At 41.4% G+C, this 17,809-nt stretch overlaps 5 protein-coding genes across 5 annotated transcripts; 1 reads left to right on the top strand and 4 right to left on the bottom strand.

Moving 5' to 3' along the window:
* Positions 1 to 1,850: 1,850 nt before the first annotated feature.
* Positions 1,851 to 5,301, top strand: EAF02_005904 (uncharacterized protein; the record flags this gene model as incomplete). Its single annotated transcript, XM_038901952.1, has 5 exons — positions 1,851 to 2,392; positions 2,443 to 2,597; positions 2,648 to 2,703; positions 2,751 to 2,852; positions 2,902 to 5,301. 5 exons carry the CDS (start codon positions 1,851 to 1,853, stop codon positions 5,299 to 5,301), a joined length of 3,255 nt encoding a protein of 1,084 aa, XP_038758169.1.
* Positions 5,302 to 6,360: 1,059 nt separating this feature from the next.
* EAF02_005903 (uncharacterized protein) lies at positions 6,361 to 9,134 on the bottom strand (the record flags this gene model as incomplete). Its single annotated transcript, XM_038901951.1, has 4 exons — positions 6,361 to 8,034; positions 8,087 to 8,272; positions 8,320 to 8,881; positions 8,932 to 9,134. 4 exons carry the CDS (start codon positions 9,132 to 9,134, stop codon positions 6,361 to 6,363), a joined length of 2,625 nt encoding a protein of 874 aa, XP_038758168.1.
* A 1,850-nt stretch (positions 9,135 to 10,984) lies between these two features.
* EAF02_005902 (uncharacterized protein) lies at positions 10,985 to 12,112 on the bottom strand (the record flags this gene model as incomplete). Its single annotated transcript, XM_038901950.1, has 1 exon — positions 10,985 to 12,112. The coding sequence occupies one exon, from the start codon at positions 12,110 to 12,112 to the stop codon at positions 10,985 to 10,987; it is 1,128 nt and encodes a 375-aa protein (XP_038758167.1).
* A 1,199-nt stretch (positions 12,113 to 13,311) lies between these two features.
* On the bottom strand, positions 13,312 to 13,648 carry EAF02_005901 (uncharacterized protein; the record flags this gene model as incomplete). Its single annotated transcript, XM_038901949.1, has 3 exons — positions 13,312 to 13,379; positions 13,437 to 13,534; positions 13,590 to 13,648. The coding sequence occupies 3 exons, from the start codon at positions 13,646 to 13,648 to the stop codon at positions 13,312 to 13,314; spliced, it is 225 nt and encodes a 74-aa protein (XP_038758166.1).
* A 1,063-nt stretch (positions 13,649 to 14,711) lies between these two features.
* Positions 14,712 to 16,896, bottom strand: EAF02_005900 (uncharacterized protein; the record flags this gene model as incomplete). The annotated part of the gene is made up of 4 exons (XM_038901948.1): positions 14,712 to 15,631; positions 15,685 to 16,280; positions 16,337 to 16,638; positions 16,762 to 16,896. The coding sequence occupies 4 exons, from the start codon at positions 16,894 to 16,896 to the stop codon at positions 14,712 to 14,714; spliced, it is 1,953 nt and encodes a 650-aa protein (XP_038758165.1).
* Positions 16,897 to 17,809: the final 913 nt, after the last annotated feature.

Raw genomic sequence — 17,809 nt, 5'->3', positions numbered from 1 at the left:
CGATATCTAGTTGTATGGAATCTTCAAAGTAATCAGATATAGGTATTGCAATAACAATAGTAGGCTTTTTTGTATTAAGTTTAATCTGATTATTGAAGTTAATACCTTGGTTCTTACATTAATTATCGAGATGAGTCTTTTCCTCTAAATCATCATAGATACCTTACCACTATACTACCCACATATCAATATCGACAGCGGATAGTTTATTAGAGCAATAAATAAAAGTATCGATAAATTCTTATGATACCTTGAGTTTAAGGTTAGCAACTTGTTGTTCAGCAATCTTCTTATATTTAATTGCAAATTATTTGAATTCAATAATAAAGTTATTAAATGGAGTCTTTTTTATTTTACATCTATTGTAATCTATAAAAGCTTTTCATAAAAGATCTAGAGTCTAGTATTGCTTGTTTAGTTTACACCAGATGCCTATAACAATACACTATCCAGGAGACTAAAGATTGGAATCGTGCAGGTTGTTGATGATTGTATCAAAATATATCTGATTGTTTGTATAAGCAGGGCTGGAAAGTAAACTAACAAGAAATATAATTTTCTGAAATTCTGATTTGTTTTTGTAATCTGTAATCAAATAGTAATTGATTATACTACAAAAAGTTGTATACTGATCTTAGCGCTTTATAATATCTTGCTTATTATTACTAAACTTTTCAAAAACAACAAAATACTTATAACAAAATAAAGCTTGTAAATTATTATGAATAGCAATCTTCAATATCTCAATTATGTCTTTCAATTTGACAATCTTTAATTAAGTATCAATAGCTTAAACCTAAACAATGGCAGTTTGGGCTTGTAATAAGCCTGTAATCGATTTGATCGATTCAAATACAACTTGAACAACAGCGAAATGTACAGCGTTTGGATTATTGAATAAATCTATAAAAGGAAAGATATTGGTTTCGACAGAATTAAGAATGTGGTTCAAAAAAAGGAACTGTAAAGGTAAGCTAGATACAGGCACTTCTAATACAGATACTTATTTATCCATCTTCGGTATTTTTTAAAGCTCAAAACATTGGCGGTAGGGTATACAATAGATCAACAATAAATATGATCGGCGTGATTAGGACAAGGCATCAATAAAACTTTGGAAATAAAATAAGAAATAAAATTGTAATAGCTTATTTAAAGATAATATAAACTATCAAGATACAAGTAAAGATTTATATTATACTATAAGAATAGAAAAGCTATAAAAAAGTGAAGCCCTACTTATAGAAAGTAGAGCGCACTAGTATACTATACCTGAGGCACAAAGACAACTACAGATCATGTAGTTGGCGTCGTGACAATCTTTATTCGCCATTTAATTTGTTATATTATCGTTTTATAGAATTGTATATATTAAGATGAAATCAAATTCAGAATAAATAATTTCCTTCGTTTAGTTGAAATTCTTATACGACGAGTATTTATACTCATTCAAATTACGATATAATGCGCGAGTAATGTATAATAGCCCATAGAGTGCTTTTCGATTAGTCTGAAAGTTTGAGTCTACTAATCAGATAACGCCACTTATGCTGATCGAACGAATATTCACCAAGAAAAATGAATACTGCTTGAATTTCATCCGGTTCCGGTGGAATTTATTGTTCGGCAAACTTCTGTCTCCTTGTTGCAATTTCCCAATGCGGGTTCGGATCACAATGTAAAGGAAAGAAAATTCTTTCTCTCACTTTAAGTTCAAGGCCTTTGTTCACTGAATTTCCGTTGCTTTACCATAATGCATTAGAAATATCAATTCAATTATCGATGGCTCTCTAAGAATATCCAAGAGAGAAAATTGCAGTTTAACTTTTCTTCTAGATTTACGCAAAGATATGGCTGCTGGTGCTCCCAATAGATTTAACCCAGGAGGCTTAAGGGGTGTAAGGAAACCTCCAACCACTGAAGAGTGGGAGAAATTCTCCGATTTTGAAAAAGATCAGAAAAGAGGAGAGGAATGGATGAGCCGTGTTTATGGATGGAATATCAATGCGGATGCCGATACTTTGCCCAAGTCTAGATGGATCCCGGACAAGATTTTAGGGAAGGGCATTGCGGTCTTCAAGAAGGGGGTTGTCGAACCGGGTGGTCGTATATGTTATGAGAGAGTTGTTGTAAAACACGCATCCAGTCCTGAAGCAAAAGCAAGGCTACAAAATGGTGCGGCCATTCTCGATCACTTACGACAAACTGCTGAATTCGACGCCAATCATATAATTCTACCAACTAGACCATATGAAGAAGACTTGGGTACTGGCGCGGATGATACCTTCGATCCTGCGTATGTTCACGAGTTTGCCCAGGAAACAGTAGGAAGGACATACACAACCTACTATGAACAAGGAAATCTCAATCAGTGGCTAGAAAACAATTTTGGGTAAGTCTTTTGAATTGGTAGTCCTTCTACTCTCTAATGAGTCTTCCTAGCGAACAATATCTTTCAGAGAATGATCTTTGGAGCGTTATGGGCTGTATGGCGAAGATCTGTATGAGACTAGAGCACGGTCATTCGACAGACGCAAATCATCGATTGCGAGATCAATATAAATCAGTTGTTCATCTTGATATAAGACCAGAAAGCAGTAAGCATTTTATTCTGTTTTGAGACAGTCACGGGCATTAAGTCATCTAGTATTTTGTACAATGAACAATGGCCGAGAGGAGCACAGTAACGGCACAAAATTTTTAGTAGGTAAAATTATTCATGTGAAGGAATGGTGCTAATGTGATTATAGCTTGGGAAATTTGAAAAGGCAGCAGTAGTCCCCAGCGATCCTATGGATAAAACATGGATGTTTCGTATTCGAGGACGTGCTGATCCAAAGTGGGCAACTCCGGTTTGTAATTATTACCTTATGACAAGATCCTGCGCTTAAATATTTTTAGGAGCAAAAATATCCCGGCATGGAGGGACGTAGCATTGGTACACCTTGTAATATTTTTGGAATAGGTGCGCTGCTATATTACATGATAACAGGAAGAGAACTCGGGGAAAGTGCCTGGAACATTGGTATATCAGACTCACCTACTGATCAAGGGCTGAAGCTTTATTTTGGTGCAGACCTAATAACAGAGCCTATCGCAACACAACAGGAGTATTCGAAAACGCTGATTCGAACAATTCTACGATGCCTCTCATATCACCCCAAGGATCGAATTGATGCAAAAGAACTCCGAGCATTGAGTGAAAAGGCATTGAACCTCGTTGACAGACAACGTATGCCAGGAGAAGTGCAATATAATCCAGGCGATCCCGCCGTCCTTCTTGAACCACAGGAAGAATTGCAGCCTAATGACTACACTCCCTCAGATCTGAGCCTCAAGCTATACAAGCCGCCCCCAGATCAGCCTGAGACGTTGCGAGCCAGAGCCGATAAGTGGCTTAAACGTTTCTTCCTATTCCCCGACAGCGCGAAGAGTCAACAAGCGAGAGAGAAACAACGATTAGAATATGAGAGACAAGCAGAGGCCGCAGAAGCGGCCAGAAAGCAGGCACTGGCTGATATTGAGGTTGCTGCAGCAGAGGAACTTCGTCTTCAAATTGAAGAGGAAGAAGAAGAGGACCGTAGAATAGCCAGACAACGTGCAGAGAAAAGAGCTAAAATGGTTGCGGAAATAGCACGAAGGAGGGCAGCCGCTAGTGGTGAAGCGGAGAAACAGATACTACTACCTCAACCTGTTCGTAAACGTGATCGATCTCCTGAGTCTGTTGAAGAGAGAAGCCGTAAAAGAGCCCGTTCTGCATCACCTGTTAGAGCCAATACCCCAGACACAGCTGCGGCACAAGGTGGTGTTCAACCAATGGATATTGATAGCAACAAAGACAAGAACATTCCACCACCGGGAGATACGGACAAACCTTCTGGACCTCCACAGTCTCCAGTAGGAGCTCAGCTATACACATTTGCTTTGGACCCAAACATAGATATTGAAGAGGACCCGCGAATACGCGGTGATCCTTCTTTCCAAGTTAATTATGCTGGTATAAATACCGCCGTAGAGAAATTTGACAACAACCCCACTTTTTGGAAGGATCGGGCTTGGTGGAAGGGTAATCTCTTTGAGAAAGCGAATCTTCCGCCAGAGGGCAAAGCCTTTTATGATTTTATCCATAGTACGCATGGGAAGGTACCCCAAGCATTTTCATGGTCAGCTCAAGCATTGGCATTGCGCAAGGGGGCAAAGGAGAATCAGGAACAAGTTGAGAAAGAAAAAGAAAAGAAGAGAAAGGAGGAGGAGGAGAAACAAGAGAAGGAGAAACAAGAAAAGGAGAAACAAGAAAAGGAGAAACAAGAGAAGGAAAGACAAGAGAGGGAAAAGGCCAAAGCCAAAGAGGAAGAGAAATCGAGAGAGCAACGAGCCTACTTGGACGAGTTAACGCGAAGCAATGAGAGAGACAATCAAAGAAAACAACGAATTACGCTGAATAAATGGAATCCACGACGCGATTGGAAAATTGATATTGATCCTGAATACAGAATTAGATTCGGTGATGTGACATATCCTGTTCGAGCTCTGCCGGATCGTGGAGAGGCACCATTTCCGTGGAAAGATTATGCTTGGTGGGAGGGCGCTCTTATGAAGAAGACTGAACTTCCCATTGAGGGCTCGCAATATTATCAAGAATTGGCAGAACAGGGAATACACCTTGTGGCGCATGCAGGAGGCGATACAGAAACAATGCAGGAGTTGGAAAACGTAGCGGAGATGATACGTAAATTCGACGAAAAACATGGCGAAAAAGATGAACATTTGGGGTTAATCAATCCTCCTCTTGGTGGCGCAGCGAGAGGCATAAACGATAATCACAAATCGTCTCGCACTCGTAAACCTCGGGATGCCTTGAGTGGGTTGACCACGAGTTCGCCGGTATATTGGGAAATTTACGATAAACTGGGTCGTGGAGAAGATGCTTCAGATTCCGATGACTCTGTGCAGGAGGTAGCCCCTCCACCAGCAAACGCTCGCCCTCGCACTCCCCCTCGAGATCCTCGTCACATAATCGCATCAGCATTACCAAAAGCACCAAAAGCACCAAAATCATCACAATCATCAAAATCATCAAAATCATTAAAAGCACCCACATACAAACCTGCTGCATGGTTCTGCCCATACTGTAATGAGAAGGCTGGTGGTTATGTGCAAAAACAGTCATGTGAAAGCCATATAAAAAGCAAACACAAGGCGAAAAAAGGACGACCCAAAACCACTCCATTTGTTCGTAAGACCGCCGCTCCAAAAAAGGCATCATACCGACCACCGCCTTACGAACCTTACGAGGTTTAAATTTTGTGTTCAGAGTTCAGGATTTTCGTTTGATTTATATAGTTACTATACTTGCTCAATCCGAAAAAGTTTCTCCGTGTATGGTTTTATACATTTCCATCAATAGTGTTTTGCAATTGATGTAAAGATGCAAATATTGACTTGTCAATGATACAACTCCTTCAATGCAACTTGATTAGCACTTTCTAACTCTCAATTTCATCATGATGCTCGCGCTATTTACCATCAGTGATTCTATACCCATTGTTCATTCTCAACCTAGTAGACACTAGATGATACTCTCCTTTCCAGCCCATACAACCCAATTACACACCTCTCACAACAAATATCCACATAGCCATTAAGACTACTACACAGTCCTCCCACTCACTTCTTAGTATCTACTTAGCCATACGTCAATACCTACTAATGCCCCAATCATCCTGTCCTCTCTACTTCCTCACTTGTATATATCAACTAACTCACCTCTCTATTCCTTTCCAAAACTCTACCTGGATGCTTATTCAAATCGCATTATAAACTCCACCCCATCTAAGTCTACCATGTAGAGTCCACCCACCCTAAATATCTTTCTCGCTACCTAATTCGTGTCGTACATCCATACCACCTGTATTTATTAATTCCATTCTCAGTACTCGATGATATTGAAATGCCGTTGCCCTAACACTAAAGAAAATACCTCTCTTTCGCCATGCTGATAAAAAGAGATACACTCGCCTTGAATATCTGGTAATATATTCTCCCCAATGGTGTTTCCAGTACTAATACTTAACTTCGCGAGAGCATGACCATTATATCTCGTTTTACTGTAGCACGCCAATACATAAATCCAGATGTTGAGAAGAAAAATAGACTGATGCCTGAATCTATACACACTCAGAGTTCCAAAAATCATAGGTTTCTATTCATAAAACTACCAAGGTACAATACCAATTTCGATCCAATCCCACGCCTAAAAGCGAAATCTAGTCTGGTCTAGCAGTACCACAATAGAAAAGATATGGATACGTCCATAAATCCATACATTCCATCGCCACCTTTCTCGTTATCTTCAAATGATCAATGAGGCATCCCCGTGTTCTTAACACAAATTTGAAATAATTCATCCACAAACGTCAGCGGCTCAACATCTTCAGTAACTACCGCTGTAACCCCCCTATTCCCCTGTTTAGCATCAAACCCTCTCCCTTTCCCATTGTCCTTCTTATCTGAGCTAAGCTTCACATCTCTCTCAACTTCCGTACTGACCAAGATTCCCATGGATTGATACGAAGCCGCTCGTATTGGTTTTGGTCTATCACCAGAACCATTTTCGTCTTTAGAGCGGCCGAGACTTACATCCCAGAGGGTTCTCAATCGTTCCATAGTAGGCCGTGATTGCAACTCCCTGCTAGGCCTCATTCTGGTGATGAGGTTTCCGAACGGATCATGTTCCTCCACTACTTCGACTTTGAATTCTTCGCCAGATCTGGCAGGTCTCCATTGTGATAGAAGTCTCTTGTCTTGTGACCTATCACGGAATGTTGCTGCAAATATCGGTGAGAACTCTCGATATATTGCACGCACGAAGAAAGAATGATCTAAAGAGTTTTTGTAAACACGTTGTTGCAATTTAAAAAGGGTGAGTGGCGCGAAGGTGCATTTCTTTCCTGGCGCACGACGAGTATTGATAGGTACCATGAGCCGAAAAGCGATGAGAATTCCTACTCCAGGCCTATGGTTTGCGGAAGCTCCACGGCATGGAGCCTCAATTGGTTTAGATATAAGGCATGCTTCACTGAAAATAGGATCTCCAATTTCGTATTTCAATGATTGGAGCGTGGTAAGCAGTTGATTGGAAAATGTTTTCTCCCTTGTAGGTAATTCTTTTGCCTTGACTGCTTTGGCCAAGAACCTTTGACATTCCGTTACATTGAGGGTATTCATTGCGGTCAAAAAGTCTATCTGCCATTGCTCCAGTGATTCGAAAGGCAAGGTCATAGTTGGGAGCTGACTCTTAGCATCTTTCCTGACAACAATATCAAATCCTCCTCGGACAGAAGCTCGAATTGCGAAGCATGCAAGATGACAACCTGGATCCAAAATCTCATCCTGATTTGCAAACTTCCATAATTCCGACAGATGCTTGGTAAGATTTTCATCCTTAATCTTCATGGTATTTGATAGCAGAGTTAGAACTTGTCCAATCTTCCCAAACCGATATCCCGCTGCCTGTAAAGCCTCTGCCTCACGTCGCTGAACTTTCTTGACAAGAAAGAGTAGTTGACCAGTTCCTGCTCCTGCATCTTTTTCGACGTCTTTTCTCGGCCTTCTAATGGCGCGGCGACCACCTTTAATTTTGTGCTGGATATCCCCAATTGTTTTTTCTATCAAATCACTTACTATAGCGACACGAGATTTAATGATTGCTGACAATCGAATTTTCTGCCCGGTACCAATGACATCGTCGTACAAAGGGCCTAGTTTTTCCATGGGTATACGGAGATCATTCGCAAGATCAGCGGCTGCAATGCAGAAAAGCTCTCGGAACACAATAGAATAATCCTTGATTAAGTCGCCATCGTCATCCACAAGACTAACTTCCTCTCTACCTTTAAGGTTATGCTTTTCAATGTGAGCACTGATATTGAGGCGCATTGCTGGAATGATATCTTTAACGCAATGCCAATTCTTCGCTGCTCTGAATATCCACAGAAATATTGGATGCGAGGTGTTGAAAACCTCAGTTAATGACTAAAATTCATTAGCATTTAGGAACACGAGAGTATAGCATGAGTTCCCTTACGCCCTCGATGAAGGAACTTGTTATTTTTCGATTTGGCAAACAGCCTTGTGGACCAATCAACACATTTCCATGTTTATCGAATATGGCTGCGAACAAAGTGAGCTTCTGAGAACTGTTGATGCTTTCTTGTCTTCGGGTAAAGAGCATTAATTTTAATGTTATGTTGACAAGGGCAGCGACTATGGTCTAAATTAATCAGTATGGGCCGCAGAATCTGCGAAATTCTAACGTACCAAGACTGTAGCGACGATTATCGCAAAATGCTCGGTCGGATTTGAACCTGGTGTTGGGCGACTGTGAAGATGGTAGTGTGTTCCAACAGATGATAACCAATGTAACCCGGATATGGAAAAAGCAAGTAAACAAGCGCAGATACCCTTCTTCGACCAGCATGATGCCCAGGATGAACGCCACAGGAAAAATAGGTAGATAGATCCTACACTGCCTGCAATGCCTATGAATGCGGAAATGAAGACCCATACAATATTATAAAAGCACGCATAGTTCGAGATGCTAGCTTGTCCAAGGTAATGCATACCGCATATTCCAAGTCCAGCTAGAGTCCCACCTAGACCAACACGAGGCAGATCTATCGTTTCGTTGGAGCCAACAGTCCAGAATGCGATGAAAAAAACTATAACGGGTAAGAAGAACGATTCGGAGATGGAAGACTTATTGTATGAAATTTGTAATGTAGGATCGCCTCCACCGAGAATAATTCCCTCTTCGCCAATGAAATGCATACACCAAACAGCAACACCTCCCATTGCTATCGAAGCGAACACGAGAACCGTCCTAACGTCAACTCAATATAATAGACTCCTAAGAGATTGGTAGATTCATACCAATTATAGCGACCCTTTCTTGTTGTCCTCAGATTGAGCAGCTCAAATGCAGTCCAGGCGCCCACCAGGCTGACCAAGAATGATAATAAGATATAGCCAGCGTCATATTTCTTGTCGATAACATGCCCTTGCAAGTCATGCCAGGCCTGAAGGGTACTATTAATGGGTGCCGTGGCGTTGGTCGAGTTGCTAGTGTTGACCATAAATGATATAGTGCACGGTACGTTGTTGAGTAAGAATCAGTGCTACGAAAGCACTTGTTCTGCGCAAAGTGTTTAAGTGGTCGAATATCGAGGTATGGCGATATTGCCGTCATTTGAATTGTGACTTGCTCTGTATCGATCAATATCCTCTCATCACAGAGCTTGAGATGTCGTCCGAGACGGCGAGCTATCCCCGAGAGTGTCAATGTGCTTTGGTTTCTTAATTAGAACCAAGTCCAGGGCTGAATATGTGAAAGGGGTGGGCTAGTAGGTGAAGACTTGTAGGTGGTCGTCAAGGGGAAATTTGGTTCGGAATATAAACCAGCAGTTAATTTCGGTTCCACGTTCTGTTCAAGAGTGAGTATCGAGTCTGGTTCGAACCCTAAGATAACTCCAGCATATAGAAGGCACTCAGTGAGATAGTTCATAAGAATTTGATTGAGTAATTTGGTGAAGTAAGCCACAGATTTCAGATGAAGGTAGTTGAGGCAGGCTTGATTTGAGCAATGTATAAGCAATTTGTGATATTCAACGCTGGGATAGGTATGAATAGCAGTAAGGAACAAGAAGTAATTATGCTATATGTGAAGAGGGGCAAGAAGAATAGTTGTAGGTAATGCGAGATACATTTCCAAGGTGTTTGTATGGATTCGGCGATGTGATATGAAGAGATGATAAATGAACTTTCGCAATAGAGAAAGCCATTTGACCTAATTCCATTACTACAATAGGAAAGAGGTCAAATACTAAAACGACTAACAAACTCACGTTTGCTATGCCGGTAACATGGAAAGAACGACGTAGATGCCAAAAAAGCCCGAGTGGTCTCTGGTGAAGATCCGAAAGAGCGGTCATGATTATTACGCTCGATACTTGAGATTGTTTTGAGTTCATCATTTCTTATTCCATTTAAGGATCAATGGTGCACTTGAACGATATTATACTTTCGTTGTAGAGTGATTGTAGGAGTAGCATATAGGGATTTGTTTGGTATTTTCGTGGCTTGGTGTGCAGGTGTGATAGCCCATCTGGCTGCTTTAAAGCCACTCCAGTCGCAATGTTAAAGCAGCAGCAACATACTAATGCTCCACTACGACTGCACGCATTCTACAGCTAGACTACCTACCGAGCCTACATCATGATGGTAATGACAATTTCTACTCTCAACGACTCTTATTAGAAGCATGAGAATAGTTAATAAGTGAGAAAGTTTCACTTGCCAATTTACATATGAGATGGCATTCCAAGATCCCGCTTTCCCTACCGTTAACGTTTCTAGATCCAGATGATGGACAGTCAGGCAGTAAGCATCCTACACGACTGATATTCTCAGATATGTTATTTCACTCGGTCATGAGATCACGCGCACGCTGCAAATGGACTGAGGGGGTCCTAGGACTTGATTGAGTTGGGTTGTTGAGACATTGGAGGAGCTATTCGGACACAAAGACAGATGAAGCTCCAACGAAGTTGCCAAACTACCCCGATCTGGATCAAACAACCCTCCAATTTTATTTACGCTGGCAAGCCAGAAGATATCTCGTTCTCGGAGCCCTACGCATTCATTAAATCCTCCCACTTCCTGAAACATTAACTCTCATTAGGCCCAGCTTTATAATTCCTGCAAGGTTCAAACTTTGCAAGTGATATATAATCAAATGCAATTTTGAAGCCGGCAGGAACCATAAATTTGGTGATACAATTATCCAAACTCTTGTTTTATATCAACTGAGAATGGTGCTTTTGCACTATATTTACCCCCCTGATATAGGTATTCCTCCAAATCAACACAAGTCTTCTCTCCATCGTTCGATACAGCCTTCTCTCCAATTTTTAAATCTGCTCTCTCTTCACTCTCTTGACATCTCTGCCGAACTCAGGTTGAATAGGCTCGTCGCATATCCTTTTTGGCCGTCGCCGTTTGCCAATCGGAATGGGTTTGCAAGAGGGGTGAGAGAACCATCACCGTTCCCCAATCCGTTATTTCGGAAAGGGTTTGTAAGTGGTGTAGAAGAACCATCGCGGTTTTCCAATCCATTGTTTCGGAAAGGGTTTGTAAAAGGGGTAGAAGAACCATTGCCATTTACCAATCCGTTGTTTCGGAAAGGGTTTGTGGTAGTGGTAGGAGAACCAAAAGTAAACGCTTGTGGAGCTTGATAGTTGACACTCTGTGCGGCTGGATTAAGGCGTTTTCTTCTCTTGGTATTGCTTCTTGAAGGACCATGAGAGTTTTGAATGCCAGGCAAGACATTACGGAACGACTCATTTGGATATCTCTGACCAGATCCTGCCAAGCCGCTCAACTTTTCCTCAGCTTCGTGTAGTTTTGACTCCGTCTCGCTTACAACTGCTCCTATTCTTAAAAGCTCGTCATTATGTTCATCTTGCAACCTCTTGAATTTCATCTCGTATTCTTCGCGAGCATCACTCAACTTCTGGTCCATCTTAGCATCGATCTGGTCTCCCACTGCTGGAAACATCTCCATCAATTGTGGCAGACTCATTATCTTTGGTAGAATGATTTCATCTTTTGATAGTACAGATTTTGCTTTCTGCTTATCTAGTTCTTTCTTGGCATCCTCAAGCTCATCTTGAAGTTGTGTAATGGCTACGAAATTGAAAATTCCTTGTGTCATTACCGGCAATCGAACTCGTGGTTCAACACTTTCAACAACCACGCCAATTTGTTCACCATTTTCATGGCCTGTAACTCCCATCTCCATTTCGATGTCTGAGTCTTCCAAAAGTTTGGAGCCTCGTCCCTCAATTGATTTCCAGCTAATAGATCCAGGGGGACAAACATCACCAGAAGCTTGCGACTTCGTCAAATGATCAAATGCACATTTGGTGGAAGGATCGACGGGAAGAGGATTGCCTTTGCTTGATGATTCTCCACCGACTTGTTGATCGATCATTTCTCTCGACTTCATTGTCTGGATTGACGGACTCGGACCTCTGTCAAGATTGTTTGGCTCCATTGGTCTTGCAAGTAGTGACTTGTGCGACACTTTCTGCCAAAAAGTATCCTTCTAGCTATGATGAGAAGGATATCTGAATGTGCAATAAACGAACAGTTAAATGCTTGCTTGACCTTGTTATCCGACAAAATATGCCGCACCGTGATATATTTTGTTTGTATATGGTTTTGGAGGTTGGTGGTATTGAAAAAATTGTTTGGCTACAAGCGCAAAAGTCAACACAACAACCTTTACCGAAATGAGGAAAATTTTCAACATATTGAATGAGAACCATTCACCCATGAGCTGAAAAGTTTTTTTTTCTATTTCTTTTCTTTCAGACCGCGAGATACTATTGTTTTCTAAAATAATGTTGATATCAAGAAGGTGAATGTGTGAGGACAAAATACTCCAAATCGAATTTATACTAATTTCAATGATACAAGCTGCTTACCTAGGTATTCGGATGTTTTAAATAATAGACATGATCTGGCCAGGTTTATTAGAGTGCGTAGCACTTATGATTAGGAAATTAGTATATTGCTATGCACGGCATACACATACGCTTTCCGTTCTTTTATCTAGATCTTAGTATTGTCTAAAGCGTGAAGTATTACCCAGAACAGTATCAGGCAGTTTTGCGATACCGGAGAGCGGTGTCTTGTTGATACCGGAAAAGAGATGAACACGAATGCTTTCTCGGAGGAATGAAGCATGCTGTGTTTTATCACCTCTAGCGTAGCTTCCCTTTGATCTTAGGACTACCTGGACTGAATAGACTATCTTTAAAGTCTAATCATGACGGAATTTCTCATAAATGACGCGAAATATCCTAAGGGACCAGCGAAGGAGGTGAATAAGCACCTTCGCGTAGTGAATGTAAGAGGATGAAGTAGTGTTTTTTGACTTCAATATACATGGCAGACAAGGGAAGGTTGGTTTGAGGATATAATGCATTGGGAAATTCCTCAACATGAGAGAATTCATAGAAAAGAATTTCAAATCTAGGAGGGGTTTGAACCATACATTTCATCCAATACAAACTCCAATATCTTGCGAAAGCGAAGTCATCATGCCGCGCTCGTTTGACGCAATCCCTCAAATCTCATTTTAGTTTTAGCCATCTCTAGACTACCTATTGCACCAAGTCAAATTTTCGTGTCCAAATCCAAATCCAACTCCAAATCCAGATCCCAAACCCAAGCCCAAGAAAGTAAACCCTAACAAAACAAACTACAGAAAATAATCACTCTCTCCAACTTCTCCAGGTTACTCTTCTTCTTGCAACCTATTTTCACTTGCGTTAGAACCATGATGCTTGCTGAATAGAATTTGTAGAACTTACTATGTCCTGTACGTTCTTTTCTTAGTGCCTGGGCTTCATCGTCGAGAGTGCTTTCATTGTCTTCGGAAGAGGAAAATGAGAACGTGGAGGAAGAGGAGCTGGTTGGGTTTTAGTAATTTGACGTAAGTGAGAGGTGAAAAATGGAGCATCTACCTCGTACTTCTGAATCGTGTTAAGAGGGTTAATTTAGGTGTTTTCCATGTGACGGCCATTTTGTGATTATAAGTATGGTTGTATTTAGAAATGGGGATTCTCTGAGATTGCGGTAAAGAAAGGAATTTTGACGATAGCGAATGTGTGATGATAAGTCGGTAATGAGATTGACAACAAATTCAGTACTTGAAAGTAGGAAACTCAAAGATGACAGCCCAAGCAGATACTATTGGAGCTTCCCCCCCTTCTTGATGATGAACTCCTATATACCCTCCCAATTCTCTCCCATCCCAATTCCCCATCGGAGATTCCCATCGCCACACCCCACCACACCTTTCCGCCAGCTCGTAAAACCCATTCATTCGGTACTACCAACCCTCATCTAGACCTCCATCCCCTCCAAACTACCGAATCAATACGACTTAAACCTACCCCAGACCCATTACTCAATAACCCTTTCTAAACTCGGATAATAAGCGGTCATCTCAAGTCCTAATTGAGCATGTTGGTTCCCCACACCTTTCCATTCTCGCAGTCATTTTCTGTAACTGGACAGGGAATCGATGCAGAATCTAGACTCTTGCTCGGATGCTTTCGTAAAGGGCCCGGATATGTTATTGCGGTAGACCGGCATTAATCCTGCAGACCATGTGGTGAACCTGGGGTTCAAAAATGGGTTGATAATAGGCGAGGAGGTTTGTTTGTGCGTTGAATAAGCGCCTATATCCCTGAGAAGTGAAATTGAGTCATAGAATATAAAGTTTTTCGTTTCCGCTTCCGCGAATAGGGCTTGGAGGAAGTCATTGATGGGCGGAATGTAACCTTGTTGTGAGAAGGCTGAAGTGGTTTGCCAGCAGCCAATGGAAGGAACATCTGCGTATTTCAGATATCTACATAATTCCATTGGATTAGCGCGATCGCCACTTCACACACATCGAAGAATATTGGCCCAAGGAAATAGACATAGTTTTGAAGAAATTTAATTGCTCTACTGTTATGTTCAATAATTTTGAAAATACAAGCTGTACATAAGGTCATAATTCATAAAGTCATCGCTATAATTTTATCTTCCACGCCCCATTAATATGCTTTTTTATCCCAAAACTTCCTTACGTGCTGCTATTAATCTCTCGCATCCCAGACCAACTCCACATCGCCCTTCTTTTCCCCTCTCAAAACCGCACATCCATCATTGCATTTAGCGACCGCACTCCTCAAATCCTTTCCCATACCATTGGGTCCACTCGCAATGACCCTCGTTCTATATGCATTCCCCGCTCTCTCTTGCATGAAGCTATTAACCACCTGTTTCAAATCAGGATGACAACATTTGCAGCCACCCAGATATGAAACCTTGAACCCCACGGAACCTCCTTCCGAACTCAAACTTGATATCGAGTTTACCATGGCTTTATCATCCATTTCCATGACTGTCTTTTCATCGTTGATAACAGCCTCTTCTGTTTTACCTTCCAGTTCGGGGTCTTCCTCTTGTGTGATGTAGATGTGAATATTAAGATTCATTCCCGTATCCCTTGCTCTCCTTTTTACCTCCTCTAATTCCTCTCGGATCCAGTCTAGACACGAACTCCGTCGCACGATCCAAACAAAATCAATGGCTCGTCCTTCGTGTATTTTTGCATCGCTGGCAGTAGCCGCCAAAACGAGAGGTAGGGTTAATGAAATACCAGTTCCGCCGGCTATAGCTAGAATGTTGGTTGGCTCTTCTGTGGGTTTTAATAACTGTTCTCCGTAAGGACCGCTGAGGATTACAGGAGTAGTGAGTTGACCATCTAAGGCTATCTTTTTGAGGTTTCCGGTTTCACCTGAGCGGCAGCGAATGATGTATGTGTGATGATCTGAGGGTACTGATGCCACAGTTATGGGATGTGATTGCCAGATACTGAGAGCAGGAAAGCAGAGGAAGAAATGTTGTCCAAGAGCCCATGGGGCGTGTTTGTGGTCGAATTCCAAACGAACGACACCACCGTCCTTGTCATCAAAGTACTGAAGGGCTGATTGAGCAGGGTGAAATCCGAGACCTAAATTAATTAACAAGTGAAACCAATCATCAAGGATCAATTTAAATGCTTACCTGCGTTACCACTGGCGTCAAAATATCCAACATGAATTAGCAAAGTTCTTAAGATCCTCACTCCTCGATCAATAAAGAACAATCCAAGAGAGGCAATCATCCAACATTTCAATTGTTGCCAATGGCCCCAACATGCACCAATATATAAACAAGCCACCACATAATGAGTCTTCCTGAAGAACTCGTATCCTGTCCATTGAATAACTCTTCGAATACTGAAAACATATAGGAAGCAAACAAATGATAATGCAAAGCAACCCCAGATGATATAAGGCTCTTTAATGAAAGTGTGCCAGGTAGTCGGTTGAGGTTGGTATAAACGTGCCTCGATAAGTGTCCAGCCAAACGTATGTACAGCGGATTGAATAAAAATGACGCGTCCGATCCAGCGATGTAAAAAGTTGAATGATTGATAAGGAATTCCAGTCGCGAGACTTAGCGCTGATTCCCGAGTGCTAAGGAGCACCGTAAATGGTGTTAATGCATACGCGAATGCTCCTAAACGGTCGGAGAAACCACCGAGGCCGGTTCGGGTATTGAACAGAGTCGATTTTTTGACAGGAGTTATCCATTTTTTGTAAGTCTCTCCAACAAATCTGTCGAACATTATTACTACTGTACAAGACTTTCCTCAAAGGGGCGCAATACTTACGTAAAGATGAGTAAGTAACCTAGCATGATTGCTAGTATCAAAACCTGCAACCTGGTTACATGTCCAAAGAATTTGATAAAGCTTTCTGGAAGGAGATATCGTCGGAAAGCAGCCGTTATTCCACGCCATGCACGATAGTAACAGGATGAATTGCCCGCGCTACTTTGTATCTCTGAGTCTCTAGCTTTGGTAGAAGCTTGTCCTGAAGGTTTTATGAAATGTAGAGTAGTGAGTATAACCAGAATGCCTCCTATTACTGCCCATAAGATAAAAGTGTAGAGCATAGATATATCGTGTGTGTGCTAAAGAATGTCAGTATCAAAATTAAGGATATGGTTCGTACAACCAGAAGGGATGAAAGGTGGTCTGTCGGAAGCGGCATATAATAGAGTTCTGAAAGCAGGGCAACTGGCAAAATGACTTACATAAACAGCATCCAGATATTCACATGAACCAGCATCATTTGTACATGGCAATACACGAGCAGCATATCCCCAATGTGGTTCCATGATTGACGTATTATCCGCCATTTGGATATGGCGAGCTTCAATGACCTCCATGATGTCTTTTAGATACCGGTATTACAAACAAGAAGATAGATTGCCAGCAATGAAGTCGAATATCAAAAGTAAACGATCGAGCTCGAGAAATAGGAAACCTTCAATTATCAACCCATTGCCAAGACATCAGCCAATTGTAATGAGCAAGTTTGAGCTCACCACTACCAAACTGACTCAAATCACCAAATGCACATTATCAGTCCAGATGAAACTTTCACTCGGAAACAATCCCCACAATATTCATCATAGGCTGCAACTGCCAATGAAAAGAAATCTGAGAAGAGGACGGAGAGCTTGCCAAGAGATTAAACTCCACTATCATCTCTAGTAAATGTGACAAACTCGCGCAAATGTGCGCAACTACCACGGATGAAGATAAAAAGCCATTGCTCAACATCTTCCAAAAGTATAATCCGTGCTGTCATATGTTTGACAAGCTGCACAGATCTTGAGAACAATTTGGATTCTAGATCTTTCCAGACCTAGAGCGCGACAGTAATAGTTCTGCAGACAATAACATGCGCGTCCAGTCCAGTTTCTTCATCGCGCTTGGTCGTCGCGCGGGTTCTATATTCAAGGACCTCGGGATGCATTGATGTGGCTGACAAACTTGAAGCGGCAAATCTAGATTCCTTAAAGGAAATTCAATTTCCTTGCTCATCATATCGCTCTTATGCGTTCCTCCTTGACCTCATTGTTGAACGGGAAAACTCTGGAAAGCTGGAACAGGATGTTAGTCAAACGGTAAAAATGAATGTTTTGCGTTGTAGGCTTTTGATCGGCAAGTTTTACACCCGATTTAATAACTCGTTTCCAAAAAAAGAAGCGAATTTTTATGCCTCATCAATTTTATCAAAATGAAAAAATTCAATTTCAATTATTTCTGTATTTATTAATATATCTTCAAATTAAA

Source organism: Botrytis sinoallii (genome assembly GCF_014898435.1).
Source record: "Botrytis sinoallii strain Bc 23 chromosome Unknown BSIN_009, whole genome shotgun sequence".
Lineage (NCBI taxonomy): Eukaryota > Fungi > Ascomycota > Leotiomycetes > Helotiales > Sclerotiniaceae > Botrytis > Botrytis sinoallii.
This window is presented reverse-complemented; position numbering and strand designations above follow the sequence as displayed.